This window comes from Anoplopoma fimbria, unplaced genomic scaffold (genome assembly GCF_027596085.1).
Source record: "Anoplopoma fimbria isolate UVic2021 breed Golden Eagle Sablefish unplaced genomic scaffold, Afim_UVic_2022 Un_contig_10324_pilon_pilon, whole genome shotgun sequence".
NCBI classification, from domain to species: Eukaryota; Metazoa; Chordata; class Actinopteri; order Perciformes; family Anoplopomatidae; genus Anoplopoma; species Anoplopoma fimbria.
The window spans coordinates 1-26,583 of NW_026547734.1; the positions used below are offsets into that span (position 1 = coordinate 1).

Genomic DNA, 26,583 nt, shown 5'->3' on the forward strand with positions numbered 1-26,583 from the left:
TGTATAAAAATTGTATGTCATTGTTAGTTAGTAGCCTTATTATTAGTGCATTGTTAATAATAATATAAAAAAAATACATTGACAGTTGCTCGATCAAATGGAACAAATTAATGGCCAGTTGTTTCAGTAAAATCCCATTTTCTTTGCCCTGGGGATTAAATACTGGACTGTTGCTTGGCTATTACATACTTAAGGTATAAGAACCAGGTTTCAGTCTGGGGGGCAGACACACTCACCACTTTTAAGAGCAGGTTTAAGACCTTCCTTTTTGATAGCGCTTATAGTTAGGGCTGGTTCAGGTTCGCCTTGGTCCAGCCCCTAGATATGCTGCTGTATGCCTAGACAGCCGGGGGACTACCTAGGATACACTGAGCTCCTCTCTCCTCTTCTCTCCCTCCATCTTTATGTATTAATCTCCTATTTATGCACATTACTGACTTTGCTTCTTCCCCGGAGTGCTTTCTCGCCTCGCAGGTTTCCATGAATCAGGGTTATATCTGGACCGTGGTCGTGCCTCCTGCTATGGCCCTGCTGACACCCACTGCTACTACCATTATTGTTCTTAGTCACATTACTATTACTATTTCCTGTACCATTACGCTTATTGGCTTTGCTTCTACCCTGAAGCTCTTTTTGCTTTCTCGCCTCGCAGGTTTCCATGAATCGTTGTGGTACCTGGACCGTGGTCGTGCCTCCTGCTGTGATCCAGCTTACACCCACACTTATTATTATTAGTCACTATTACTATTCCCTATATCATTATTTTAATTCTACTATAGTCATTGCTGCTTTTATTATATGTAGTCTTCATTTTTTCCTTCGTTACTCTGCTTACTACTCTTATTATATGAATAATTTATGTCATATACATTGAATGTGTTGTAAATCTGTTATGTTTTTCATTCTGTACACATGACATCTATTGCATTCTGTCCATCCTGGGAGAAGGATCCCTCCTCTGTCGCTCTCCCAGAGGTTTCTTTCTTTTTTCTCCCTGTTAAAGGGGTTTTTAGGGGAGTTTTTCCTGTGAATGTGAGGGAAGGACAGAGGATGTCGCATGTGTACAGGTTGTAAAGCCCTCTGAGGCTAATTTGTGATTTTGGGCTATACAAAATAAACTGAACTGAATTGAATTAAGGAAATGCATAATTACCCCCTTCCTGTCACTGAATGCTTTCGGGTCAATAATCAGTTTTTCATAGATATTCTTGAAATTATGTTGCGAGTGTTAATTAAAACAATTGTGTATATTTTGGCTTTGCACCACATTGTCCACCAGTGTATTCATCCCACCTCCCGTTAACTTGATTTCTGGCATTTCACCTTACACCTTACCATACATTCTTTGTTTGACATGCGCCTATATTTATATTTTCACTAAATATATATATTTCTCATTTATCTCACGGTACAAATACAGTTATATTCTACTTATATATCGATAACAAGACTGTTGTATGAAACTGTAGTTCATGTCACTTTCACCTGTTTGGACAACTTCATAATTCTAAAGAAAAAATATTTTTGTATTTAAACGTGTAAACCGCAGTTCCATGTATAATCACGGATAACAGCCAAAGAGAGACAGATTTAATGAAGCCGGGGCTATGGAAGAAAGTAAACGATGAAAACTTACCCAGAATAGTTTGAGGAAACAGCAGAATAATCAGGAAAGTTAGAAGAAACTTCATCATTAAGTCCATGAGCAGGTGTCTCTCTCTCTCTCTCTCTGTGTCTCTCTGTCTTTTTGCAAATACAAGGAATTTGACTCCAGTTTTAAAAGCTTCTTAATGTAGACTTCATCATCTGTCACTGACCCTCTCTGTGACCAACACATCTCACATATCTCGCTATCTCTCTCTCACACACACACACACACACACACACACACACACACACACACACACACACACACACACACACACACAAACACACACCTCCCTATCTCTCTCTCACACTCACACACATATCTCTCTCTCTCTCTCTCTCTCAGCAGGGAGAGAAAACAAAAACACAGTGCATCAGTTTCCCTTTTTCCCCATATTTATTTGAAATTATTCCAAATGATAAAAACATGGTTGATTAACATGAAATGACCACAGGTGTGTTTTTTTTTTTTTTTTTTTTTAGAGAGGACAAAGTGAGAGCAGGAGGAGACACCAACGTGTTGGGTGGTGACAAGGTGAGCATACATCCGGAACAGGAAGTGTAGTTCCACTGTTTTGTAGTTTAATCCACCACCCACACCCACCTCCTTTAAAGTAGCCGACAAATGGATTTAATAGAACCAGGATCCCCAAAATGTCGGCTCGTTGGCAAAAACCCTCACACGTCCATTCAGCTGGTGGGCCAAAACATCCAGAGAGAAGTGCTACAGCGTCTATCGGACCAAAGCTCAGCGACATTGTTATAATCATTTCTCTTTCCTATATTACAAGCTTTTTACAACATTAAAAAATAGATCAATAACTAGGATTACCATATTCCTTAATGTAAATATACAATATTTATTGCATTTTCAAATAAACCTGTTTCTTTTTTCTTTTGTAACTCTCTAGCCTAGTTTCTTTTTGTTCAGTTTGATTATGATGTAATTAGTGTTTTAAAGTCAAGCTTGAAGAAAAGTAAAGAAGCTCCTTCTGCTTAAACTCTTCTCTGGCACTTAAGTGTTCCTTGTTTTTTTAAATTTTATATTTTTTTGGTTAGCCGTTACAAACTACAATCTGTACAAACTGCTTCTTGCATAGCAATTAAACAACATGTGGTGTTTCTCTGACTGTAAAAGTCCTTCTATTAAAAAAATAAAAAATAAATAAAAGGGGTCACCGGAAGAAAAAGTTAAATGAAGGATTCAGAACAGAATTTTTAGCTTTCAGATCGACTTCCCCGGACAGGGAGTAGGTAAATGATCCCTTATAAACACCTTTAAAACTCTGCACTGCAAACCTGCAGCTCAAACTCGGTCCAGGAAACAACTAATAATGTAGTGTTGGCCTCTGGACTCACAGTGTGTCATGGAGAACGATGCTGACTATGTGAGCTACAGTTTGTCAAACACATCAGGGATGAAGCCTTGTAGTCGTTTTTTTCTAGATGTCTGTCGTGAATCCTGATCTCAGGGTCTTCTGTCATCATAAGTGCATAAATAAGCGTCGTGCACAGTGTCTCGGTTGAGCTGTTCAGCTTCCGTGCAACAATCAAACGCACCCTCACCTGGCACTCCTGCTATTTAAGACAAAATATAACCCAATAATAAAAAATAAAAAACAAGTGCCCTCTAGGATGCCCTTCCAGTGGAGAGAATGTGAAGAAGTGCCCTCTAGGATGATCTTCCAGTGGAGAAGACAGACAGATACAAATCTAATATTTAAGGGTAGTTTTCACTAAAAGATAAGATAAGATAAGATAATCCTTTATTAGTCCCGCAGCGGGGAAATTTGCAAAAACATAAGTACATCATGTGGCCAAAAGTATGTGGACATTTGTAGTCTGGATCTTTTTTTTATAGTTTGTATTTGAAAAAGGGAATTTTAATACTTCAGCATACAGTTTATTTTAGATAACAGTGTTTTTCCAATTCCATGTCTACAGTTCACATTTGTTCAATTCCAGTTTTAACTTGACTGCTCAATAGAGAAATGTTTGAGACTGCCCTCTGCTGTTTGTTTTAGGTGATTCAGTTTGATGCAGAACACATTGATGCGTTTTTTTAAATTGCTCTATTGACAAGTTTACTTCAATACAGGATTTGTGAGTTATTTTCACCACCGTGAATCAAACATTAAATCACAGAAACGATAGCAGAAAGACAAAACAAAAACATCAAGTAACCTTTTTCCCAATATTTATTTAAAATTATTTGAAATTAAAAAACAAAGCATGAAATGACCACAGGATTTTTTTTTTTTTTCTCTCAGAGTGGACAAAGTGAGAACAGGAGGAGACATCTGTGTGACAAGGTGAGCAAACACTCAGGACAGGAAGTGTAGTTAAACCGTTTTGTGTTTTAATGCTAACTACAGTCATTTAGCAGACCCCGACTTACAATCAGTAGTATATTACCCCCTTCATTACAGTAGCTCACAAATGTGTTGACAGAGACAAGATCCACAAAATGTTGGCAAAAAACCTCACAAATCATTCATTAAAAAGCTCAACGGGTCTCACAATATAATACATTACAAACACACAAAGAGACAGGAAATATAGAAAAAAGAAATATGATATAAGACAAAAGTTAAGAATCATAGATGTTAAAATGTGCAGGATAGGAGCATTTTGATTGTCTCACAACGGCTCTCAACATGGCGAAGGCAAGTCGGCAGCTCATCGCTAACTATACTAACAGCGCTAATTACGGAGAAAGTGCTGACAGAGCTGGCAGTGTTTATCTGAGGGGGAGCAGGAAGTTGGTGCTACTCCTTTAATTCATTGAACTCATAAAAGTGCGATTGGACGTCGTTTGAGTCTAATTAGCCGCATTATCATTAGCTTTTCATGATTCTTTTTTTACTTTACGTAGCGTTTTATAGTGTTTGTGTTTTAAAAGAAGCTGTAACAATGTTGCCTTTTTAATTTCCATTCATGATTTGTGCTTCTTTGCTTATTTTACTCCTCCCGCCTCTTTTTAAAGAGTAACCACGGATACTTGAAGCACCGCAGCAAGATACTTATTTTTCCGGGGTCAAGAAGCTCGGAAGATTTTTAAATAAGTAATCAGGTTCATTTTTACAGCGTTGATTCTCCCAAAGAGGGAGGTCCACTTCTTCAAATGTTTTTTAACTTTGTCAACTAGAGGGGAATAAATAGTCTCAAATAAAACATTTAAAATCAGGAGTGATAAAAACACTGAAGTATCTGAGGCCTCTCTCGTATTTTGGAGATATTTAAAGGCAAAGTGACAGATTTTCCCAAATTAAAAAAACAAAAACAAAATTGTCCTTAATGAACCTCATTGGATGTTTTTTCCTGATGAATGGTTCTCGTCATGGACCACCAACTCTATGAATGCTTCTGCAGCGCTGTGAGGGTCTTCATCCCCGTCTGTCTGTTGGGTGTTCAGCTTTTCCATTTCAAAGCCGTTCGTCAGCGTCTTCTTCTTACAAATCTCTGTGAGAACATGGAAACCACTTTGAGTCTGTTTATATTGATTGAGCCGGACAACGTGAGATGATCTTTTGGAGAGGAAAGAAGAAGATGATACACAAATCTGTATTTATACTGTCTCAGAAGTTTACTTTTTTATCGTGAAATAAATATATATATATATATATATATTTACTTAAATGACACTGTGAGAGATGTTGAACAACTCAAAGATCTGAAATGAGACAAGGAGCCTCAACTAGTTTATATTTTTAGCTATGCACTGGATTTTACACTACAGCCGTCGAATAAATGTAAAGGAGTATCAAGTAACATTAAATGGAAAGTACCTCAAAACTGTACTTAAAGTGGCAATCTGTTAAGATTTCACTCCTGGGAGTTTTTATTTGAGTGAAATTAAAGGAGAGTTTGTGCTCAGAGTTCAGCCGTCTGAAGGCTTTTTGTTGATACACAAAGTTTTCAGAGCAAAGGTTTTTTTTTGTAAGTGTGCAATGGAGAAAAAACTGCCATACAGTGTTTTTTAAATGGAATATTGGCACTGAATAAAGTTTGTAATACTGTTATTATCAGAAAACACTCAATAAACTTTCATTGTTATGCAGATGATACCCAGTTATATCTATCGATTAAGCCAGACAAACTAACCAGTTCTCTAAACTTCAAGCATGTCTTAAGGACATAAAAACCTGGATGACCTGCAACTTCTTGATGTTAAACTCCAACAAAACTGAAGTTATCCTACTAGGCCCAGATCACCTTCGAAATCAATTATCTAACGATATAGTTTCTCTAGGTGGCATTGCTCTAGCATCCAGCACTACCGTAAAGAATCTTGGAGTTATCTTTGATCAGGATCTGTCTTTTCACTCTTATATAAAACAAATTTCAAGGACATCCTTTTTTCATTTACGTAACATTTCGAAAATCAGGCAAATCCTGTCTCAAAGTGATGCAGAAAAACTAGTTCATGCATTTGTTACCTCTAGACTAGATTACTGTAACTCCTTATTATCAGGCTGCTCTATTAAATCTCTTAAATCTCTACAGTTGATCCAAAATGCTGCAGCACGTATTCTAACAAAAACTAAGAAAAGAGATCATATTACTCCAGTATTAGCTTCTCTGCACTGCCTCCCTGTTAAATCAAGAATATAATTTAAAATTCTTCTCCTCACCTACAAAGCTCTAACTGGTCAGGCACCTTCTTATCTTAAGGAACTTATAGTTCCATATTACCCAACTAGAGAGCTGCGTTCAATCAATGCAGGGTTACTTGTGGTTCCTAGAGTATATAAAAGTAGGATGGGAGCCAGAGCCTTCAGTTATCAGGCTCCTCTTCTGTGGAACCAGGTTCCAGTTTCAGTCCGGGGGGCAGACACACTCACCACTTTTAAGAGTAGGCTTAAGACCTTCCTTTTTGATAGCGCTTATAGTTAGGGCTGGTTCAGGTTCGCCTTGGTCCAGCCCCTAGATATGCTGCTATATGCCTAGACAGCCGGGGGACTACCTAGGATACACTGAGCTCCTCTCTCCCCCTCCTTCTTTATGTATTAATCTCCTATTTATGCACATTACTGACTTTGCGTCTTCCCCGGAGTCCTTGTGCTTTCTCGCCTCACAGGTTTCCATAAATCGGGGTTATATCTGGGCTGTGGTCGTGCCTCCTGCTATGGCCCTGCTGACACCCACTGCTACTACCGTTATTATTATTATTAGTCACATTACTATTACTATTCCCTGTACCATTACGCTTATTGGCTTTACTTCTACCCTGGAGCCCTTTTTGCTTTCTCGCCTCGCAGGTTTCTATGAATCGTTGTGGTACCTGGACCGTGGTCGTGCCTCCTGCTGTGACCCGGCTGACAGCCACTGCTACTTCGATTATTAATATGTGTCACATTATTATTACTATTCCCTATATCATTATTTTAATTCAACTATAGTCACTGCTGCTTTTATAAGTAGTCTTAATTTTTTCCTTCGTTATATGAATCGTTTATGTCATGTACATTGAATGTGTTGTAACTCTGTTATGCTGTTCATTCTGTACACATGACATCTATTGCATTCTGTCCATCCTGGGAGAAGGATCCCTCCTCTGTTGCTCTCTCATAGGTTTCTTCCTTTTTTCTCCCTGTTAAAGGTTTTTTTAGGGGAGTTTTTCCTGTACCGATGTGAGGGTTCCGGGACAGAGGATGTCGCATGTGCACAGATTGTAAAGCCCTCTGAGGCAAATTTGTAATTTTGGGCTATACAAAATAAACTGAATTGAATTGAAATTGTTACTTACTGAACACTCCACGTTTCCACAGAATACAAAGAACAACGGCAACAACAGCAGCAGCAGCAGCAGCAGCAGCAGCAGCACCAACAATGCGGTGAGTTTTCAAGACTCCCTCATTCTTCGCAGCATCTGAAGGAGAATCAGAAATAGTTGATATGAAGAGCAGATGATAATTCATCTATAGTGTACTTTTTGTGATTTAAAACAAACAAACATTTAGACATGACTACCAGGCAGATTATCTTGTGTTCAAAGACACCGTAAAATAAAGTGAATTAAAGTTTTCTAGAGAACTATTCAAAAATACATTTACCGTGATCTTCTGACTCTGGAGGATCAGTTGTGCTGGAATCATGTGTCTTGGTCGGGTTCTGTTGGTCTTTGGGTACTGTTTAAAAAATATACACAAAAATGTTTTCAGTACTCAGTACTACTGAAAACACAGGATAAAATATATTCTAGTTACATCACACAAAGCTGGCTGTGTGTTTTAATCTACATGTGCTCAGAGAGGGTAAATGTTAAGAAATACATTCATCTAGTTAAAGAAAAGAATAAAAAATGTGAACATGTTGCATTTCAATAATTTACTTTTAAAATAATCTAATTATCAATTTGTCACAACTTGGAATTCCACTAAACAGTTAAATCAACATGATATCATCTGATCTTTATTTATATTTATTTTTAAAATCCATACTGAGCATCTTTTAATACTTTTTTTTCAATATGTGACTTAAACTGTATTAAACGGAGCATGCTTACCAACAGTGAGGTTGGTGTCACAGCTGAGGTCCAGCTTGGAGACAAAACATCTGTACTGTCCGCTGTCAAACAGATTGACTCTGTAGATCTGCAGTGACAGGTTTCCTCTCTGCAGCTCTTCATGGTCCAGAGTCGTCCTGGTTCTGTACCCAACCATCTGGTCAGCCTGATTCTGCTTCCTGTGTCGATAAGAGTAGACCACCTGGCCTCCGAGGTCCACTCTCTTCCAGTCGACCGCATTCCTCACCACGTCGGCCGCTGGATCCAGGTGACATGGTAGAGTGACGTTGTCGCCTTCTTCCACCACTGTCTCCGGAATCGGGCAGACGGCACGAGACGCTCCTGAAACAAACAACGTTCATACGGCTTTAAAAACCTCTGAAGATCACAGTTCTGTCAAATCAGTGGAGCAACGATTCATTAAAGTAAAGTAAATATGGTGCTCAGCAATTTTCTACCATTTCAGGAGAAGACGGTCCTCCCGTGCTGAATAAATGGATCGACTGGGACGGTTTGATACGTCCAGCAAAGTCTTTCATTCATGTCAGACGTTTCAGAGTTCCAGAGAATATTTTTACTCTTTGTCTCCTGATGAACTTTTATGAAAACGTGATTCATTTACTACGCAGCTCATTGTAACTTAAGTGTTGTTCCTCACCAATCTGTATAATCTGTATAATAAAATAAAGCCAAGTCTTCTAAGGCGGGACACAATAACACAAACAGCAGCCTCAATATAATATAATATAATATAGATAAACATATAACATCTCATAATCTTCACATTTTCACTTCCCTTAAGACTCTAAATGTCAAAGCCTCAAACCACAAAAACCAAGATTCTTTCTGCTCAGTTTGGTTCCTCAAAACCAACACATTTACATATTTCCATGTTGAAATGACTGTCACTGTTTTTACTGTAAAGCACCAATCAATCAAATAGCCAAATTCCTTGTTTGTGTAACGTACTTGGCAATAAACAGCTTCTGATTCTGGATTCTGATTAAAATACGAAATTCTTATTTACTTATTGACACTGTCCTGGATTTTGATTCAACTCTGAAAATTCCTGTGCTGTCGTTTGTGATGTTACAATGGATTTATTAAACATGAATATCATGTCCACCATTATTACACATTAAGGAGAAAGTGACGTAAAGATCAGACAGTTAAACGCTCTAAATTAAGGTTTAAAGATCAATAAAGTCAGTCAACATCGATCAAAACAAACTTTTGTGATGTTTGGGTCAATCATAGAGCAAACACTAGGAGGTTATGTCTAAACAACATGCTGATATGTACTACTGTAACTTACACACTTACTTACACACACACACCTACTTACTTACACACTTAATTACTTACTACACACACACACACACAGTTACTTACACACTTAAACACTTACTTACACACTTAATTACTCACACACTTACTTACTTACACTTACTTACTTACACTCTTAAAACAGCAGTTATTATTATTCATGTTATTGTGATGTTTGGGTCAATCACAGAGCAAACACTAGGAGGTTATGTCTAAACAACATGCTGATATGTACTACTGTGACTGTATTAAATAGAAGTCCACAAACATTAACAAAGTAGTTTTAAGTTACTTATTTTTTCTACTTGAACTGAAATGTAAACTTACCTTCAGCAAACTGAAGAACACTTAAAGTTATCAGAGTCACGATCATCTTTACATTCATACTGTGGAGCTTTTTAAAGTAATGTGTTGCTGCAGGCTCTAATGGGTGACAAGAACGCGCGCCGGCCGGTGAAATTTATGTTTGGCTTGATCAATGCCTTGCTCTGACGTCAGGGGCTTTTCTTTTTTTTTTTGATTCAACTTTATTGTCACAATACCAGGACAATGAAACGCAGTTTTAGCATCTAACCACAAGTGCAAAAAGAAGCAGTAAAGGTGCAGTGCAATGTGCTAGATAAATAGTATGAATAAAAGATTAATAATACTTACACACTTACACACACACACACACACACACTTACTTACACACACTTACAGTTACTTACTTACACACACACACACACACACACTTACTTACAGACACAGTTACTTACACACTCACACACTTACTTACTCACTTACACAGTTACTTACACATTTAATTATCACACACACACTTACTTATCTGACACTTCAACGCTCTAAATTAAGGCTTAAATATCAATAAAGTCAGTCAACATCGAACAAAACAATCTTAAAACAGCAGTTATTATTATTCATGTTATTGTGATGTTTGGGTCAATCACAGAGCAAACACTAGGAGGTTATGTCTAAACAACATGCTGATATGTACTACTGTAACTTACACACTTAATTACTGACTTACACACACACACACACACTACACACACTTACACTTATTTACAGTTACAGTTACTTACACACACACACTTAATTACTCACTTACACACACACACAATTACAGCGCGTTACGTCAATTACGCGGCACACGTCACGTAACCAACACTTACATTCACACACACACTTACTTACAGTTACTTACTTACACACTTAAACACTTACTTTACACACTTAATTAATTACTCACACACTTAATTACTTACTCACACACTTACTTACACTCTTAAAACAGCAGTTATTATTATTCATGTTATTGTGATGTTTGGGTCAATCACAGAGCAAACACTAGGAGGTTATGTCTAAACAACATGCTGATATGTACTACTGTGACTGTAGCCGAAGAAGTCCACAAACATTAACAAAGTAGTTTTAAGTTACTTATTTTTTCTACTTGAACTGAAATGTAAACTTACCTTCAGCAAACTGAAGAACACTTAAAGTTATCAGAGTCACGATCATCTTTACATTCATACTGTGGAGCTTTTTAAAGTAATGTGTTGCTGCAGGCTCTAATGGGTGACAAGAACGCGCCGGCCGGTGAAATTTATGTCTGTTTGAATAGGATTTAAGTGCATATTCTCCTGATCCCGCCTTGCTCTGACGTCAGGGGCTTTTTTTTTTTTTTAGATTCAACTTTATTGTCACTAGTACCAGGACAATGAAACGCAGTTTTAGCATCTAACCACAAGTGCAAAAAGAAGCAGTAAAGGTGCAGTGCAATGTGCTAGATAAATAGTATGAATAAAAGATTAATATCGTTCCGTTCACTTCATCTTAATTACACCTCACTACACACACACACACACACACACACACACACACACACACACACACACACACACACACACACACACACACACACACGCTTTTGAACACATGTCACTTACACACGCTGGGGCGTTGATAAGTTACCGGACTACTGTAACTAACTACGGAGTGAAAATAACGCAAAAAAGATGAATGAATAAAAGATTAATAATACGCACACCTACTCACTTACACACACACACATTGGTCCTTGGTCTGTGGGAAACACTGTAAATAGTATGAATAAAAGATTAATAATACTTACACACCTACTCACTTACACACACACACACACACACTTACAGTTACTTACTTAGTTACACACTTACTTAGTTACTTACACACTTACTTACTCACACACTTACTTACTCACTTACTCACAGTTACTTACACATTTAATTACACACTTACTTACTTACTTACAGTTACTTACACACACACTCACTTACTTATCTGACACTTCAACGCTCTAAATTAAGGCTTAAATATCAATAAAGTCAGTCAACATCGAACAAAACAATCTTAAAACAGCAGTTATTATTATTCATGTTATTGTGATGTTTGGGTCAATCACAGAGCAAACACTAGGAGGTTATGTCTAAACAACATGCTGATATGTACTACTGTAACTTACACACTTAATTACTGACTCACACACTTACTTACACACACACAGTTACTTACACACACACACACACACACTTACAGTTACTTACACACCTACTTACTCACACACTTATTTACAGTTACTTACACACTTATTTACAGTTACTTACTTACTCACACACTTACTTACAGTTACTTTCTTAGTTACTCACACACTTACTCACACACACACTTACTTACTCACACACACACACACACACACACACACTTACTGACTCACTTACACACTCACTTACACACTTACAGTTACTTACACACACACACACACACACACAGTTACTCACTTACTTACTCACACACTTACTTACAGTTACTTACTTATACACGTAAACACTTACAGTTACTTACACACACACACACACACTTATTTAGTTACTTACACACACACACACACACACACACTTACACAGTTACTTACTCACACTTACACACTTATTTACAGTTACTTACTCACACACTTACTTACACTCTTAAAACAGCAGTTATTATTATTCATGTTATTGTGATGTTTGGGTCAATCACAGAGCAAACACTAGACAACATGCTGATATGTACTACTGTGACTGTAGCCGAAGAAGTCCACAAACATTAACAAAGTAGTTTTAAGTTACTTATTTTTTCTACTTGAACTGAAATGTAAACTTACCTTCAGCAAACTGAAGAACACTTAAAGTTATCAGAGTCACGATCATCTTTACATTCATACTGTGGAGCTTTTTAAAGTAATGTGTTGCTGCTTTTAATTTCCCGCTAAACATTCGTTTCCCTCAAGATCATGTGACATCCCTCAGATCATGTGAACAGCCGGGGAGGGAGTAGCCAATCAGAGGCAGTGGGGGCGGGGCTTTAGAAGCCCTAGTCCAGGGAGGGAGTAGCCAATCAGAGGCAGTGGGGGCGGGGCTTTAGAAGCCCTTGTCCAGGGAGTGAGTAGCCAATCAGAGGCAGTGGGGGCGGGGCTTTAGAAGCCCTTGTCCAGGGAGGGAGTAGCCAATCAGAGGCTGTGGGGGCGGGGCTTTAGAAGCCCTAGTCCAGGGAGGGAGTAGCCAATCAGAGGCAGTGGGGGCGGGGCTTTAGAAGCCCTAGTCCAGGGAGTGAGTAGCCAATCAGAGGCAGTGGGGGCGGGGCTTTAGAAGCCCTAGTCCAGGGAGTGAGTAGCCAATCAGAGGCTGTGGGGGCGTGTCCTCCAGCGAGTCGCTCCCGCACATGCGCAGAACGGAAAAACTAATCAAACTGTTTTAAGGTTTTAATTTAAACTGTGTGGTTATTTTGAAGGTTATTTTTTTTGTCTACATTCATGTCAGTGCAGTTGAACAAAATAAAAATATATGCAATATAATTATATATATTATATAAAATATAATTGTTTTTGTTGAGAAACAGAAATGAAGTGAAAAATAATTCAGTTGTAAATATATATTGTCGTTATTCAAGCCTTTCATCTCTCTGAACGTCACACAAGCACCTGTTAATATGTTCTGCTACAAGAAATGCACGAGTTCTCCTTCTGAATAATTATGAATTTATATAGTCTCTCCCTGTCTGTCTCTCTGTGTCTCTCTCATTGTCTGTCTCTCTCTCCCTCCCTCTGTGTCTCTCTCTCCCTCTCTGTCTCTCTCATTGTCTGTCTGTCTCTCTCTGTGTGTCTCTCTCTCCCTCTCTCTGTCTCTCTCTCTCATTGTCTGTCTGTCTCTCTACCTGTCTCTGTGTCTGTCTCTCTCTCTCTCTCTCTCTCTCTCCCTCTGTCTCTCTCCCTCCCTCTCTCTCTCCACAATAATAAACATTCTTAATTCAGTGTTTCCTTGTTGTCCATTGCTGTCTCTCTCTCTCTCTCTCATTGTCTCTCTCTCTCTCCCTCATTGTCTCTGTCTCTCTCTCATTGTCTGTCTGTCTGTCATTGTCTCCCCCTCTCTCTCTCTCCCCCCCACCCCCACAATAACACCACATAGTAAACATTCTTACTTCAGTGTCTCTTGTTGTCTCTTGTTGTCCCTTGTTGTCCATTGCTGTCGTAGGTAAAGAAGCCTGTTTACCTGAGCGGCTCTGAGTGGATCTACCATGCTGCAGAGCTGCAACAAGTCACCAGCATCCGGTCTGTGGCTCCTCCCCTTTACGAGTTTCCCGCGTTCTCGGCGGATCTGATTGGCTGAGAGGAGCTGCGGGAGTTTCAAAAATGTTCTTTTTGGCGGAATAAAGTTCTATGTATCAGTTATAAGTTATCAGTTATTACTCTCTTTATAGTCCTCCATCTTAACGGAACTACAGACATTATGAATAATTAGCAATAATAAGAGTCATTTATGCAAAAAGTGAAATGATTCTAATTCATTTTAAAAAAGTAAACAAAAATATATAAATAAGAGATAAAAAATTAGAAAGTAAATAAATTAATAAAAAACTATAATGGTGGACTTTTTCTACCCCTTAGCATGACAGTTAGGTTTACAATTATTTTTATTATTTTTATTTTATAATGAAGTACTATTAGGCTAAAATGTACTATAATTAAGTTAACTTTCAAGGAGCATACTTGAGTATTCCCATTTTGTGGTACTTTATACTTCTACTCCACTATATTTGAAGCAAATATGGTACTTTTTACACCACACAGTACAATGTTAAATGTAGAATTTCTCTGGGTATTTATTTTTTTATTGTTATTGCCACTTTTCTCTCTCAGTTGTTTTTTTAAGCAAAGTTGGTGCGTACTGCTTAATGTGCTAATACATCCACAACCAGTGATGTTTTTTTAATGGTCCCAGAGCTTATTTCATTTACATCAACAATAACCAAAGTGAACGTGTGCCGGATGTGGATCAGGCATGGAAGGAGACGACTCAGATGGTTTTCTTGTATTTATTTAAACCTGCAGAAGACAATGTACAACATCATTTGTCTTCTGTTCCTTCTCTCCCTGTACCTTTGCTCCTAAACATACAAAATAAGAATTTACAAAAATGAATGCCAAAATTTCTGCTGTGCTACGTTTTCTTTAGTTTTCATTTTTTAAAAGCATATATGACAGGTCGACCAGACGAAGCGAAAATGTTGCATAAACCGCAAAATTAAACAGAATTTAATCATAAAACTTATATTTTAACAGCCGAAACGACCCAACTAATATGTAAGTGATTGTATAAGCAGTCAGTAAAACATACAACATAAACGGTTCATTTTCTTTTTACAATTTTCTTTTTATTCATCAATAAGACAAACACAAATACAAGTCATCAACAACATCGACGACCATAATTGAAAATTAAACAATAAATAAAATAAATAATAGAAAACAAAAAACAAGGAAAAGAAAAGAAAAACCTGCTGTCATGTCAATTCTGTGTCAACTGCCATAGGGTCCACTTCCTCCATTTACTGTCCATCTGTGGTCCTGTAACGGTTCATTTTCTTTAAGAATACAACAAAATAACTGAAATAAATTCACACATACTCAACAGGATTGTTAAATGATAACCAAAACTCACATGTTACAGATTGGAAACAAAATAAATGATAAAATGAATGAATGGTCTCTTCTTCCTCTGCAGGTCCAGTTGTGCTGGAAACAGTTGTCTTTGTTTCCTCTTTTTCTGCTTCAAATGATATGAAGTTAACTTTTTAACGAAGGTTCGGGAGCAGGGCCACGCCTCAACTACTCCTCTAATCACCTGACAAGTCTACTTATACCTGGTCATCCCACCAAGCACCAGTTTCTCCTCCGCACAGCTCATGTCCCAGGGTGTCAAAATCTCATAGCCGACTCGTTGTCCCGTTTCTCTTTCCAGAAATTCAGACTCTTGGCTCCAGACTCAGACATCCACCCAACTCCAATCCCACCGTTTTCAGCCACCACCTTCAACTAGCTCCAGACCTGGCAAACCTTGCAAAAGCGTCACAAGAAGCCATCCTTAACAGCCTAGCCCCGCGCACACTCTCCGCTTCCCTAACCGGCTGGAACTGTTTCAAGGCGTACCTCAACACCTACAATCTGTCCTTTCCCTCACTTGACGTCTTGTCAATCTGTAACTTCATCACCCACGCCCACTCCACTCTGATCCTCCACCATCCAGACCTACCTATCCGGAATCAACTTCATCTTCAAATTAGCCAGCGGCAGCCATTGCCCCCTTATCTCCCATGCTTAGGTGTCCATGCTGCTCAAAGGCCAAAGAAAGCACAAACCTATCCCATCTGCTAAACGCTTGCCTCTAACATCCGACCTACTCAGCCTCTGTATCCTCTCACTTGGATCAGGCTACTCATCCCCATCAGTCGACCTAACTTTGGAATCCATGTTCCTGCTTGCCTTCTTTGGCTTCCTCCGGTGCTCCGAATTTGCTCCAACTTCATCCATCTACAAGCCATCCCTCCATCCAAGTCTGTCCGACATCACCATTCACACCCCAGACTCTCTCATATTCACACTCCAGAAGTAAAACCGACCACCTAGGAACGTCATTTCCCATCTGCATCTTCCGTCTAAACTCTCCCCTCAGCCCTTTCGAGCCACTATCAAAATACATCCAGGCAAGGTATGCAGCACACGCCTCTCCTCACCCACTCTTCATCACTGAAAACGGGAAAATAGCCACCCGGTTCTGGTTCAACAAACATTTCCGTCGAATTCTTCCCATCTCCGGCATATCTCCTGAACACTACTCAATACACTCCTTCCGCATAGGAGCAGCTTCCACGGCAGCCAGACTAGGCATCTCCGGCCAGACAAGTCCTAGGGCGCTGGTCATCCCAGGCCTACCAATCCTACATCCCAAATAGCCTCAACGACCTTCGTCAAGCCCACGCTTGCCTCAGCCCTACCCAATCTTTTGGGGGTCCGTAGCTGGCTCGGCCTACTTCAACCCGAGACGGAACCCCCATCCTGAGTCTCCCTCTCCCCCGCTGACTACGTCAGACACCCGGACTCGCCTGATCACAGGACCTCTACCCTCATTTTCTCCTTCTCTGCCATTACTCATCTACATTATTGAATAATTCTTCTCATAATAAAATCACTTAACTATCATTATTGTGGCGTGGTCCCTGCTAGTGAAATAAACACAGTTATTGATTATTTGCAGGTTCATGATATGAATCTTGAATTAAAACACAAATCCTAAACTGACCCCTACAGTGTTAAACTGCTTACCAACGATGAGATCAACAACACACCAGGCCTTCAGGTTTGGGACGAAGCATTTGTATGCTCCGCTGTCGGACAGATTTACTGAGGAGATCCAGAACGTCATGACTCCTCTGGGCAGGTCTTCATGGTTGAGGGAGGTCCTGTCTCTGTATTGAGCCGCCTGTGGACCCCTATCGTCCCCTCCGTGTCGATAGCAGTGGACCACATGCCTGTTGTCCACTCTGGTCAAATCCACTGTGTAAGCAGACAAGTCTAACGGGGGATCCAGACGACACTGAAGACCAACACTCTCTGACTTTTCTGGCCGTCAGACTGCCTGTGACACACATCTGTCTCTCTCACACTCTCTCTCTCTCTCACACTGTCTGTCGTCTCTGTCACGTCTGTCTGTCTGTCTGTCTCACACACACGTGTCTGTCTGTCTGTCTGTCTCACACACACACACTATCTGTCTTTACATTCTGTCTGTCTGTCTGTCTCACACACACACACACGTATCTGTCTGTCTCACACACACGTGTCTGTCTGTCTGTCTGTCTCACACACACACGTGTCTGTCTGTCTGTCTCACACACACAACATTGTCTGTATGTCTGTCTCACACACACACGTATCTGTCTGTCTCACACACACGTATCTGTCTGTCTCAGTCACACACACGTGTCTGTCTGTCTCTTAACACACACACACGTGTCTGTCTGTCTGTCTCACACACACACGTATCTGTCTGTCTGTCTCACGCACACACATATCTGTCTGTCTCACACACGTGTCTGTCTGTCTCACACACGTGTCTGTCTGTCTGTCTCACGCACACACATATCTGTCTGTCTCACACACACGTATCTGTCTGTCTGTCTGTCTGTCTCACACACACACACATATCTGTCTGTCTGTCTGTCTCACACACACATCTGTCTGTCTGTCTGTCTGTCTCACACACACACACACGTATCTGTCTGTCTGTCTCACACACACACACACACACACATATCTGTCTGTCTGTCTCACACACACACACACACACACACGTATCTGTCTGTCTGTCTGTCTGTCTCTCACACACTCTCTCTCTCTCTCTCTCTCTCTGCAGGGAGAGAAAACAAAAACACAGTGGATCAGTTTCCCTTTTTCCCCATATTTATTTGAAATTATTCCAAATGATAAAAACATGGTTGATTAACATGAAATGACCACAGGTGTGTTTTTTTTTTTTTTAGAGAGGACAAAGTGAGAGCAGGAGGAGGAGACACCAATGTGTCGGGTGGTGACAAGGTGAGCATACATCTGGAACAGGAAGTGTAGTTCCACTGTTTTGTAGTTTAATCCACCACCCACACCCACCTCCTTTAAAGTAGCCGACAAATGGATTTAATAGAACCAGGATCCCCAAAATGTCGGCTCGTTGGCAAAAACCCTCACACGTCCATTCAGCTGGTGGGCCAAAACATCCAGAGAGAAGTGCTACAGCGTCTATCGGACCAAAGCTCAGCGACATTGTTATAATCATTTCTCTTTCCTATATTACAAGCTTTTTACAACATTAAAAAATAGATCAATAACTATGATTACCATATTCCTTAATGTAAATATACAATATTTATTGCATTTTCAAATAAACTTGTTTCTTATTTACCTTGTTGTCATCATCTTTACCCCCTAAACAAAACAATAAAACGTACTGGTACCGATGAGAGGGACAACAGATTAGTGTAAGGCAAAGACCAGCAGGGGGCGCTGCGTCACTGAGGATTTCTTTTTGTTCAGTTTGATTATGATGTAATTAGTGTTTTAAAGTCAAGCTTGAAGAAAAGTAAAGAAGCTCCTTCTGCTTAAACTCTTCTCTGGCACTTAAGTGTTCCTTATTTTTTTATTTTTTTTTATTTTTTTGGTTAGCCGTTACAAACTACAATCTGTACAAACTGCTTCTTGCATAGCAATTAAACAACATGTGGTGTTTCTCTGACTGTAAAAGTCCTTCTATTAAAAAAAAAAAAAAAAAAAAAAAGGGGTCACCGGAAGAAAAAGTTAAATGAAGGATTCAGAACAGAATTTTTAGCTTTCAGATCGACTTCCCCGGACAGGGAGTAGATAAATGATCCCTTATAAACACCTTTAAAACTCTGCACTGCAAACCTGCAGCTCAAACTCGGTCCAGGAAACAAATAATAATGTAGTGTTGGCCTCTGGACTCACAGTGTGTCATGGAGAACGATGCTGACTATGTGAGCTACAGTTTGTCAAACACATCAGGGATGAAGCCTTGTAGTCGTTTTTTCTAGATGTCTGTCGTGAATCCTGATCTCAGGGTCTTCTGTCATCATAAGTGCATAAATAAGCGTCGTGCACAGTGTCTCGGTTGAGCTGTTCAGCTTCCGTGCAACAATCGCCCCAAGATGGAAATATTTAAAAAACCCAAATAAAGGAAAGTAGGGGGCACAAAAAACAAACTTGAAATAATCCCTCTCCTAGTGTAAAAAATAAACTACCAGCTTCTGTCATAACTTGGCGAGATTTGCAAGTTTGCTTTCTGTTTGGAAAAACATCTCAATTAAATATGGAATTAAATGTATGGAAACTGTCCTGTGCAGTTCGTTTGACTCCACCCAGGTTTTGGCACACTGACACAAGAGAGTTCGATTCAAACGCACCCTCACCTGGCACTCCTGGAATGGCTATTTAAGACAAAATATAACCCAATAATAAAAGAAAATAACAGTCACTCCGCCCCCGCCCCCCCACACATTCATGGCATCATCAGTTCTGTTGGAATTCATCTGCTGAAAATATAAATTCAATAAAAGACAGTTTCCACAAAATGAATGCTGACACCAAAAAAAAAAAGAATAAAATCAAAACGTTATTCAGAATTATGAAAGTCACCATTATAATCATGATTATGGATACAAATAAAATAAAAAGATGGAATGCACAGATTTGGAGTTTGGTCCTGATATGTTTAGTGTCGATGCAGAAGCCTCTACGTCGGGTCAGCAGAGGAGACGTCGGGTTCTGATCTAGCGTCAGTGTTTGTTTTTTTGTCGTTTCTTGTTTCTCTCGTGCAAAGACAGAAGGTGACGGCGAGTCGTGTCAAACCTGCTGAGGTGTCGCGGTGTTTACGTTGTGCTTCCAGCTGGTGGTTTTAGTGTTAGTGTGTGTCGTAGTGTGTTGTGTGATTAGAGCTCTTCTTCACCACTCCCTCTCTCTCTCTCTCTCCTCTCCCCGACCGTCCTCGGAGTCGGCTGATGGAGAGTTAAAGTCCTGAGCGGAGGTCCGTTCACCTCCCCACCGGCGGCGCTGGAGGAGCTACTCTCATCATGGCTGAGGGAGAGAGAGGGAGACAGAGAGAGGAGGGGGTCACTACAGGTCAGTTACTCCACTTCAAAACACACCAGAGTGGAAATTATTAACTGTGATAAACGGGCTATAAATTCCACATGACAGACAAGAAGCTGGAAATAAGTAACTAAGTATTCTGCTGATGTGAGACAAATCTGAAACTGAAGGAACAGTTAAGAGAATTAATATTATGACTTTGTGATGGTGTTTAGAAGTAAAGATCAGCTGGAGTTGTGCCTTTTATTCAACTATCCCATATAAAATAAAAAAATAAAAATATATATATATATAAATATAAAAATATAGATAAAAATATCAATAAAGATATATTAACATATATATATTTTAAATATATTTAAACATCCACTCTATTTGTCACATGAATCTAAACTTCTTCCTGACACACAGTTGTTCTACCTCAAGTTTTGTGTCTCTTTTTTACATATGGTCAAATAAACCAAACTAGCGTGACTACAACCCCTCTCACTGAGCAGTATGGAAATGTAAAAGTACTCGTAAGCAGCCGAGATAATGTACCGGATAGTTTAAATAAAACAACAGTACTCTGAGTACTCGTACCCTTGTTGGTTTTGCTGGGGTAGACCTTGCTGAAATGCCTGTACTCCTCTGGAGGTGGGAGGTCTTCAATGGGGTGGAAGTTAAACTTGGATTCAAAATCATCTGAGGAAGAAGAAAAAAAACATACATTTATAATGTTTATTATTAGGCAATTATGTTTAGTATTATAATTGTCAGGCACGAACAATCTAATCCAAATACAACCGCAAGCAAATTCAGTCTTTCTTGAAAACATTTTGACTCAACTGCACGATCATTTGTAAGGGTTTATTAACTGGTGTTGTTGTGTTGGGACTGTTTTATAATATTCTTCATTAAAGTTCAATAAAAGTCAAGAAATAGCTCCTTAAAAAACAAGATTTAATCAAACACTAAAACTACCATTAAATATCTGATGTTTATTGTATACTAATACAGTATTTTGCGTCTTCTAAACCAGGTATAAAGTAGCTTCTCTGCTATAGACTGCAAAATAATCTCAAAAACTACAAAGCCTTTTTTGCGTTTGTACTCACACTTGTTGTAACTTTATTAACAATATTTTGTTCCTCATCATCAAGTAAAATCCCCATACACAGGTGGCTTTATGGTGTGCAAGAACTTTACTCATACTTCTTAGTTAATTCTGCATCCTGATACAACATTCATGCATTTTCTACATCTTCTTAATGTGTTAATACTGCAGTCACAAAGTATTATAACAGAAGCATGTATTTTAATGTGGTTTCTTTTCTTCTGGCAGAGTAAAAAACATTCGCTTAAACTTATATTACGTTCTTTTATGCACAAGTTCCTATTTGCACTATTCTTTGTATTGTGTGGTTCATTTGTGTACTAGACTGATAAATAAGTCAACTAATTGAATCATTTAAGGAATACTTTGAATATCAGCGACCCACCCCGTGTTACCTTGAAATCTTCTCTACAACCAAACTATTTAAAACATAAACAATCTCAACTGTCCGGAAGAGTAGGAAGTGTTTTGAATACCACCGTTTTAGTGAAGAAGTACTCGCAAATAGTGATCACACGACTGAATAAATGGGACTTTGATTATACTACTTGAGTTGTGTGGGAGTTTGTCAACGGCTGTTTTGATATAATTTTGCTTTTGTTAAACGTCGTCTCAATTTATCAAGAATTCTTACGTGTTTTTTGGGTTTCTTTAATCTCCTTGGAGGATTAAAGGTTACAAGTTTTCTTCAAGAATTTATGCCAACACTGGTTGATGTTGTGAGAAAGAACCTTAAACATTTATAAATGTGTTGTTTTAACTTAATATTAAATGTGCTGAATCAGAAACAAACAACATGTCACTGTCCTAATGTTGTGGCGGTCCTGTATAAATGTGTTTTCTGTGTGTACATGTACAACATGAAGCGGTACTCTAGGAAGCGTCCCGTCACTCCTGGTTTGTTCCGGGACAACAGGAAACTATAAAGGCCACGTTTGCATGGCTGCTGTGGATTATTTGACTATCGGAGCCGTTAACCACCATCACCTCCAAAACATCAGGATCAGAAACAAAAAACCCACGTTAACAACTCCTGAGGCCGAGGACTAAACACACAGCTGAGAGAATAACTGAACGGCAGATACAAAAGTCAAAGATAAAAACTACATTCAGAAAGAAAACACAGCTTCTCATTTAAAAAACAGACAACAGCAGCCGGTCCAAACCTTTAATTTGAAATAATCACCCTCCGTCTCTTCACATTTAAAATCTAGATCTGCCAGATGTTTTTTTTTTTTTTTTTTTTTTGTTGCGACTCGTGCAAAAAGAAGTTTGGCTGCATGAAATCATCCCGCTGTTTTTGGATATTTAGGGTCACTAGTTAAGTGGTGAAACAGCTGTTTAATGTCCTCCGTACGCCCAAAATATACTGTACAGAAAGTCTGCATGAGCATCTAAAGGGTGTGGGGTTTAAATTTAAGATGCTGAGTTGCATTATGGGAGATGTAGGATTCTGTGTTTTTGAAGCTTGACCCAAACTAGAGAGTAAAAATCAGCTCTCGACTGCTTTCATTTTGAACTTTCTTTTCTTTTTCTCCTGTTAGTCCACCTTTATAAAGCTGCAGACAAATTCACTTAAAATTCATCTTTAAGAATAAGAAGTAAAAAAACAGGAGCGCTTCTGGTTTCTCCTTAGTCCAATTGTACAACAAAGCATAAAAAAATACATATTCCTTAATTTGTATTTTGTGTTGGTCTTTTATGTTATTTAACACTGTTAATTATTTAAATTAGCATATTGATACAATCTATTTTTTTTACAAAAACGAAGGCTGTTACATTAAAATACGACTTCTATCATACGATCACATCAGGACGCATTAACTGTCACATCTGTTAGCACTGAGATCGAATTGTTTTTTACACTTGGCTGAGGTGGAAAAGTTGAAGCATCAATTAAAGCAAAATGTGAGGAAGTGCAAAAGACACTTGGACAATTCATATACTACATCATTTTTTTTTAATCAATATTTGTGGTTTGACTGGCTCTCTTTTAAATTAAGTCATCTGGTTGGGCCCTTTTCTTCTTCAATGGTATAATGGAATCTCACTGGAGAATTAGCGCCACCTACTGCTTATTTTGATGAACCAACTCCATATACTCAGTGGACAAAAAAAAAACACAACTACTTTTTGATGGAAACTTTGCTAATAAATGCTTCACTCCAATTTCTAATCCTGCATTCATGTTCCTTCTCAACTCCTGCAGAAGTAACTCCTGTTTTGTAAAACTAAGAAGTCAAAATAAGTAAATACACAAATATTTTATCAGCCGTCGTCGGTGAAATCATGAAAAGGAGAGGAGGAAGATGACGACGCCCGACTCACCTATGATGGACCTGGAGGAGGAGATGGAGGAGTGGCCGTTCCGGATGGGCGGGGGCGGTGGAGGGGGTCCAGCCGGGGTTCGGGAGGAGGACAAGGAGGAGGATGATGATGATGAGATGGAGGAGGAAGAGGAGGGAGGTGGAGGCGGTTTGCCCGCTCGGCTGTGCGCCTCTGAGGCCGCAGAGCTGTGGACGCGGTACGGAGGAGGGGGGGGAGGGCCGTCACGACCGCCGTTACGAGATCCAGAGGGGGCACCTGGGGAGCTGTGGGGACCACACACACAAAAACACACACAAACACACAATCAGGATGACATGTGTGATGTTACTCTCCATGTTGTAGAAATTAAAACTATTATTTCAAAGTGATTTTGATGGATGTTGGTGCTAAAATGTAGCTTTTAGCACCAACATCCAGTAGTTTATAAACATATTATAAATTATTTTTGACATAATTTCACGTTTAGATATTTTTAGCAGTCCGATACTAAGAAATGTTCCACTGTTGGTGCTTTCAAGGAGGCTCGGACATCTTGGATTTGGGAATCAGTTCTCTAAAAGCGACCTTATTTTATTGTCAGCAACTAAAAATCCCATTCTTCTTCTTATTTTGGATTTTTTTTTCTTTTTTTTTTTTTTTTTTTTCCCATCTGTGTTTGATTCCTCTACAATAAACAGCATACATTCTCACATGGAGAAGCTGGAAGCAGAGAGTGTTTAGATTTTTGTTAAATAACTTCACAAATTACTTCATTAACTGAATCAATCCATTTTAAATTGTTGAATATATACAGAACCACACGTAATGGTCCTTTAAATGCTGCAAAATAGTGATATTTAGCAATGTAAAACTGTTTGGATCATCACACAATAAACTCGTTGGCAAAACAGGCGTCACAGTCAATTTATAAAACAGCAGTAAAGCCCATAAGTCACCCATAACCAACCACGAGCTGTTGGTTACAGTAACGTTTTCTATGAATCAGTAACTGCTGTCTGAACCGGTTATAAATTGTGACTTGTGAGATAATTTCCAGTTCCACCAAACACAGCAGCCTCTGTGGAGCTCAAGCGCTTTTATCGCTTTGGATAAAAGCGTCTGCTAAATGACTGTAATGTAAAATGTAATGTAAAAGTAACACGCAATTTTAACTTTTAAATATCAGAAAATAAAAATAAACAGCCCAACGAGGAGCGCAGAACGGGAACAATGAGAGAAAACGAGACGTCCTGCATAAAAGATGAAGAGGAGAAGTGTGAGTGAAAGTGAAGAGGAATGCTGGAATATTCCACAGGGCTTCAGGAATGCAGAGAAACCAGGAGGCCTCGTGGCGAACCGCTCCGTCGTCCAATCACAACACAGAGCTCGGGCTAACAAGTGCCTTCCTGTTTAGTGTGCTCTCTGAATTCAAATTAGGAATACATACATATTTATATATTTTCCAGTGAGTTATAAAACTTGCAAAATCATCATCTGAGAGCTCATCTGTTCATTAAACTCTGACTAAAATTCTCAAGTATTTCCTTCAACCTCAACACACACATGCAGCTACCTCCAGGTTTACACACTTAAACAATAAGGAGGCGTCAAATGCGTGTCGTTATCCACAAAGCATCTACCAAATCAAGCCAGAAACGCATCCACAACACATTACAAACTACCGTAATCTCCTCAACAGAAGCAGCCGCAGATATATCAGTGAATAGACCCTACAGCAGGTGAGCCTCGCGTGGAGGGAATGTTTCAGAACTATGGAGAGGCTCAGAGACAACGAGTCAAAACTTGCTTTGGCCTCTGAATGGACATTCCTCTGACTGAGATGTTGTCCTCATCAACGGGACACTTAAAATACAGAACACACTTAATCCTGAATGTGTAGATACACAGTAAAACATGCTGACATCTTTTTGCAGAGTTGACAAAAGATGGAGGGAGGGGGAACAAACAATAATAAAAACAGTTGTCGGCTGCATCTCTGGATCGCTGAAACTGAAGCTGTTTAGATCCACTCGGGTGTTAAAACACACAGACCTGAGACCTGCAGCAACACATGGGAACCCCATCTAACCCCATTAGACTGGTTATAATTGGGGTTGGGTCCAGATGCTGCGTTAACCACATATTTTCCACCATTGGCTGAATTTTCTTTTGAGCAGTTACTCAAATATCTGAAGGCCGTCGTCTGCCACCTTGACGGACTGGAGGCTTTGGAGCGTCAGTGACGTGTCTTAGTTCATATTTTTCTTTCCATGTCGTGATTAATGCATAATCTATGAACATGTTCTGTAAATTCATTATTAAAAAAACCCCACACAAATACAGTTCAGCGAGCCACTAGCTAGCGGACCGTGAGGAGATATTCATTGAATAAAAAAATCTAATTAAAATGACGGGTAATAATAGATTATGATGAACCCTATCCTTCAAATATACAGAAAACGAGAACGTGCAACGCTCTACATTTGGGCAAAAATACAAATTACACAAAAAGGGACCCATTAAAATGAAGTATATCTTTGGATATTATGCAGCAGAACTGTGTCTTTAGATTGACTTTTTCTTTAAGTTTGCCTTTTAAAGCACAAATAAAATGTAACTTCATCACTTTATAATCTCCAGACAGACTTGTGACAGATCTTGAATTGTTTTTCTTTGATTGTTTTTTTA

The 26,583-nt window shown here is 39.1% G+C and overlaps 2 protein-coding genes across 2 annotated transcripts; both read right to left on the reverse strand.

The window, feature by feature from the left end:
* Positions 1-4,067: 4,067 nt before the first annotated feature.
* Positions 4,068-9,890, reverse strand: LOC129114357 (uncharacterized). Its single transcript, XM_054626641.1, has 5 exons — positions 9,809-9,890; positions 8,156-8,497; positions 7,704-7,778; positions 7,397-7,519; positions 4,068-5,109 (listed from the first exon to the last, which is right to left on the reverse strand). Exons 1-5 carry the CDS (start codon positions 9,864-9,866, stop codon positions 4,952-4,954), a joined length of 756 nt encoding a protein of 251 aa, XP_054482616.1. The 5' UTR covers positions 9,867-9,890; the 3' UTR covers positions 4,068-4,951.
* An 8,397-nt stretch (positions 9,891-18,287) lies between these two features.
* On the reverse strand, positions 18,288-24,179 carry LOC129114358 (WAS/WASL-interacting protein family member 2-like; the record flags this gene model as incomplete). Its single annotated transcript, XM_054626642.1, has 3 exons — positions 18,288-20,477; positions 21,075-21,176; positions 23,917-24,179. Coding segments are annotated over 3 exons (409 nt in total), but the record flags the coding sequence as incomplete, so codon positions are not given.
* Between the last annotated feature and the right edge of the window lie 2,404 nt (positions 24,180-26,583).

Bases quoted from the DNA above. Each gene is read 5' to 3' on its own strand.
- LOC129114357 (XM_054626641.1), bottom strand. From the start codon at position 9,866: ATGAATGTAAAGATGATCGTGACTCTGATAACTTTAAGTGTTCTTCAG. The intron at 8,498-9,808 runs GTAAGTTTACAT...TGTTTGTTTCAG, and splicing joins TGTTCTTCAGTTTGCTGAAG to GAGCGTCTCGTGCCGTCTGC. The intron at 5,110-7,396 runs GTAAGTAACAAT...ATGTTCTCACAG, and splicing joins GTGGAAACGTGGAGTGTTCA to AGATTTGTAAGAAGAAGACG.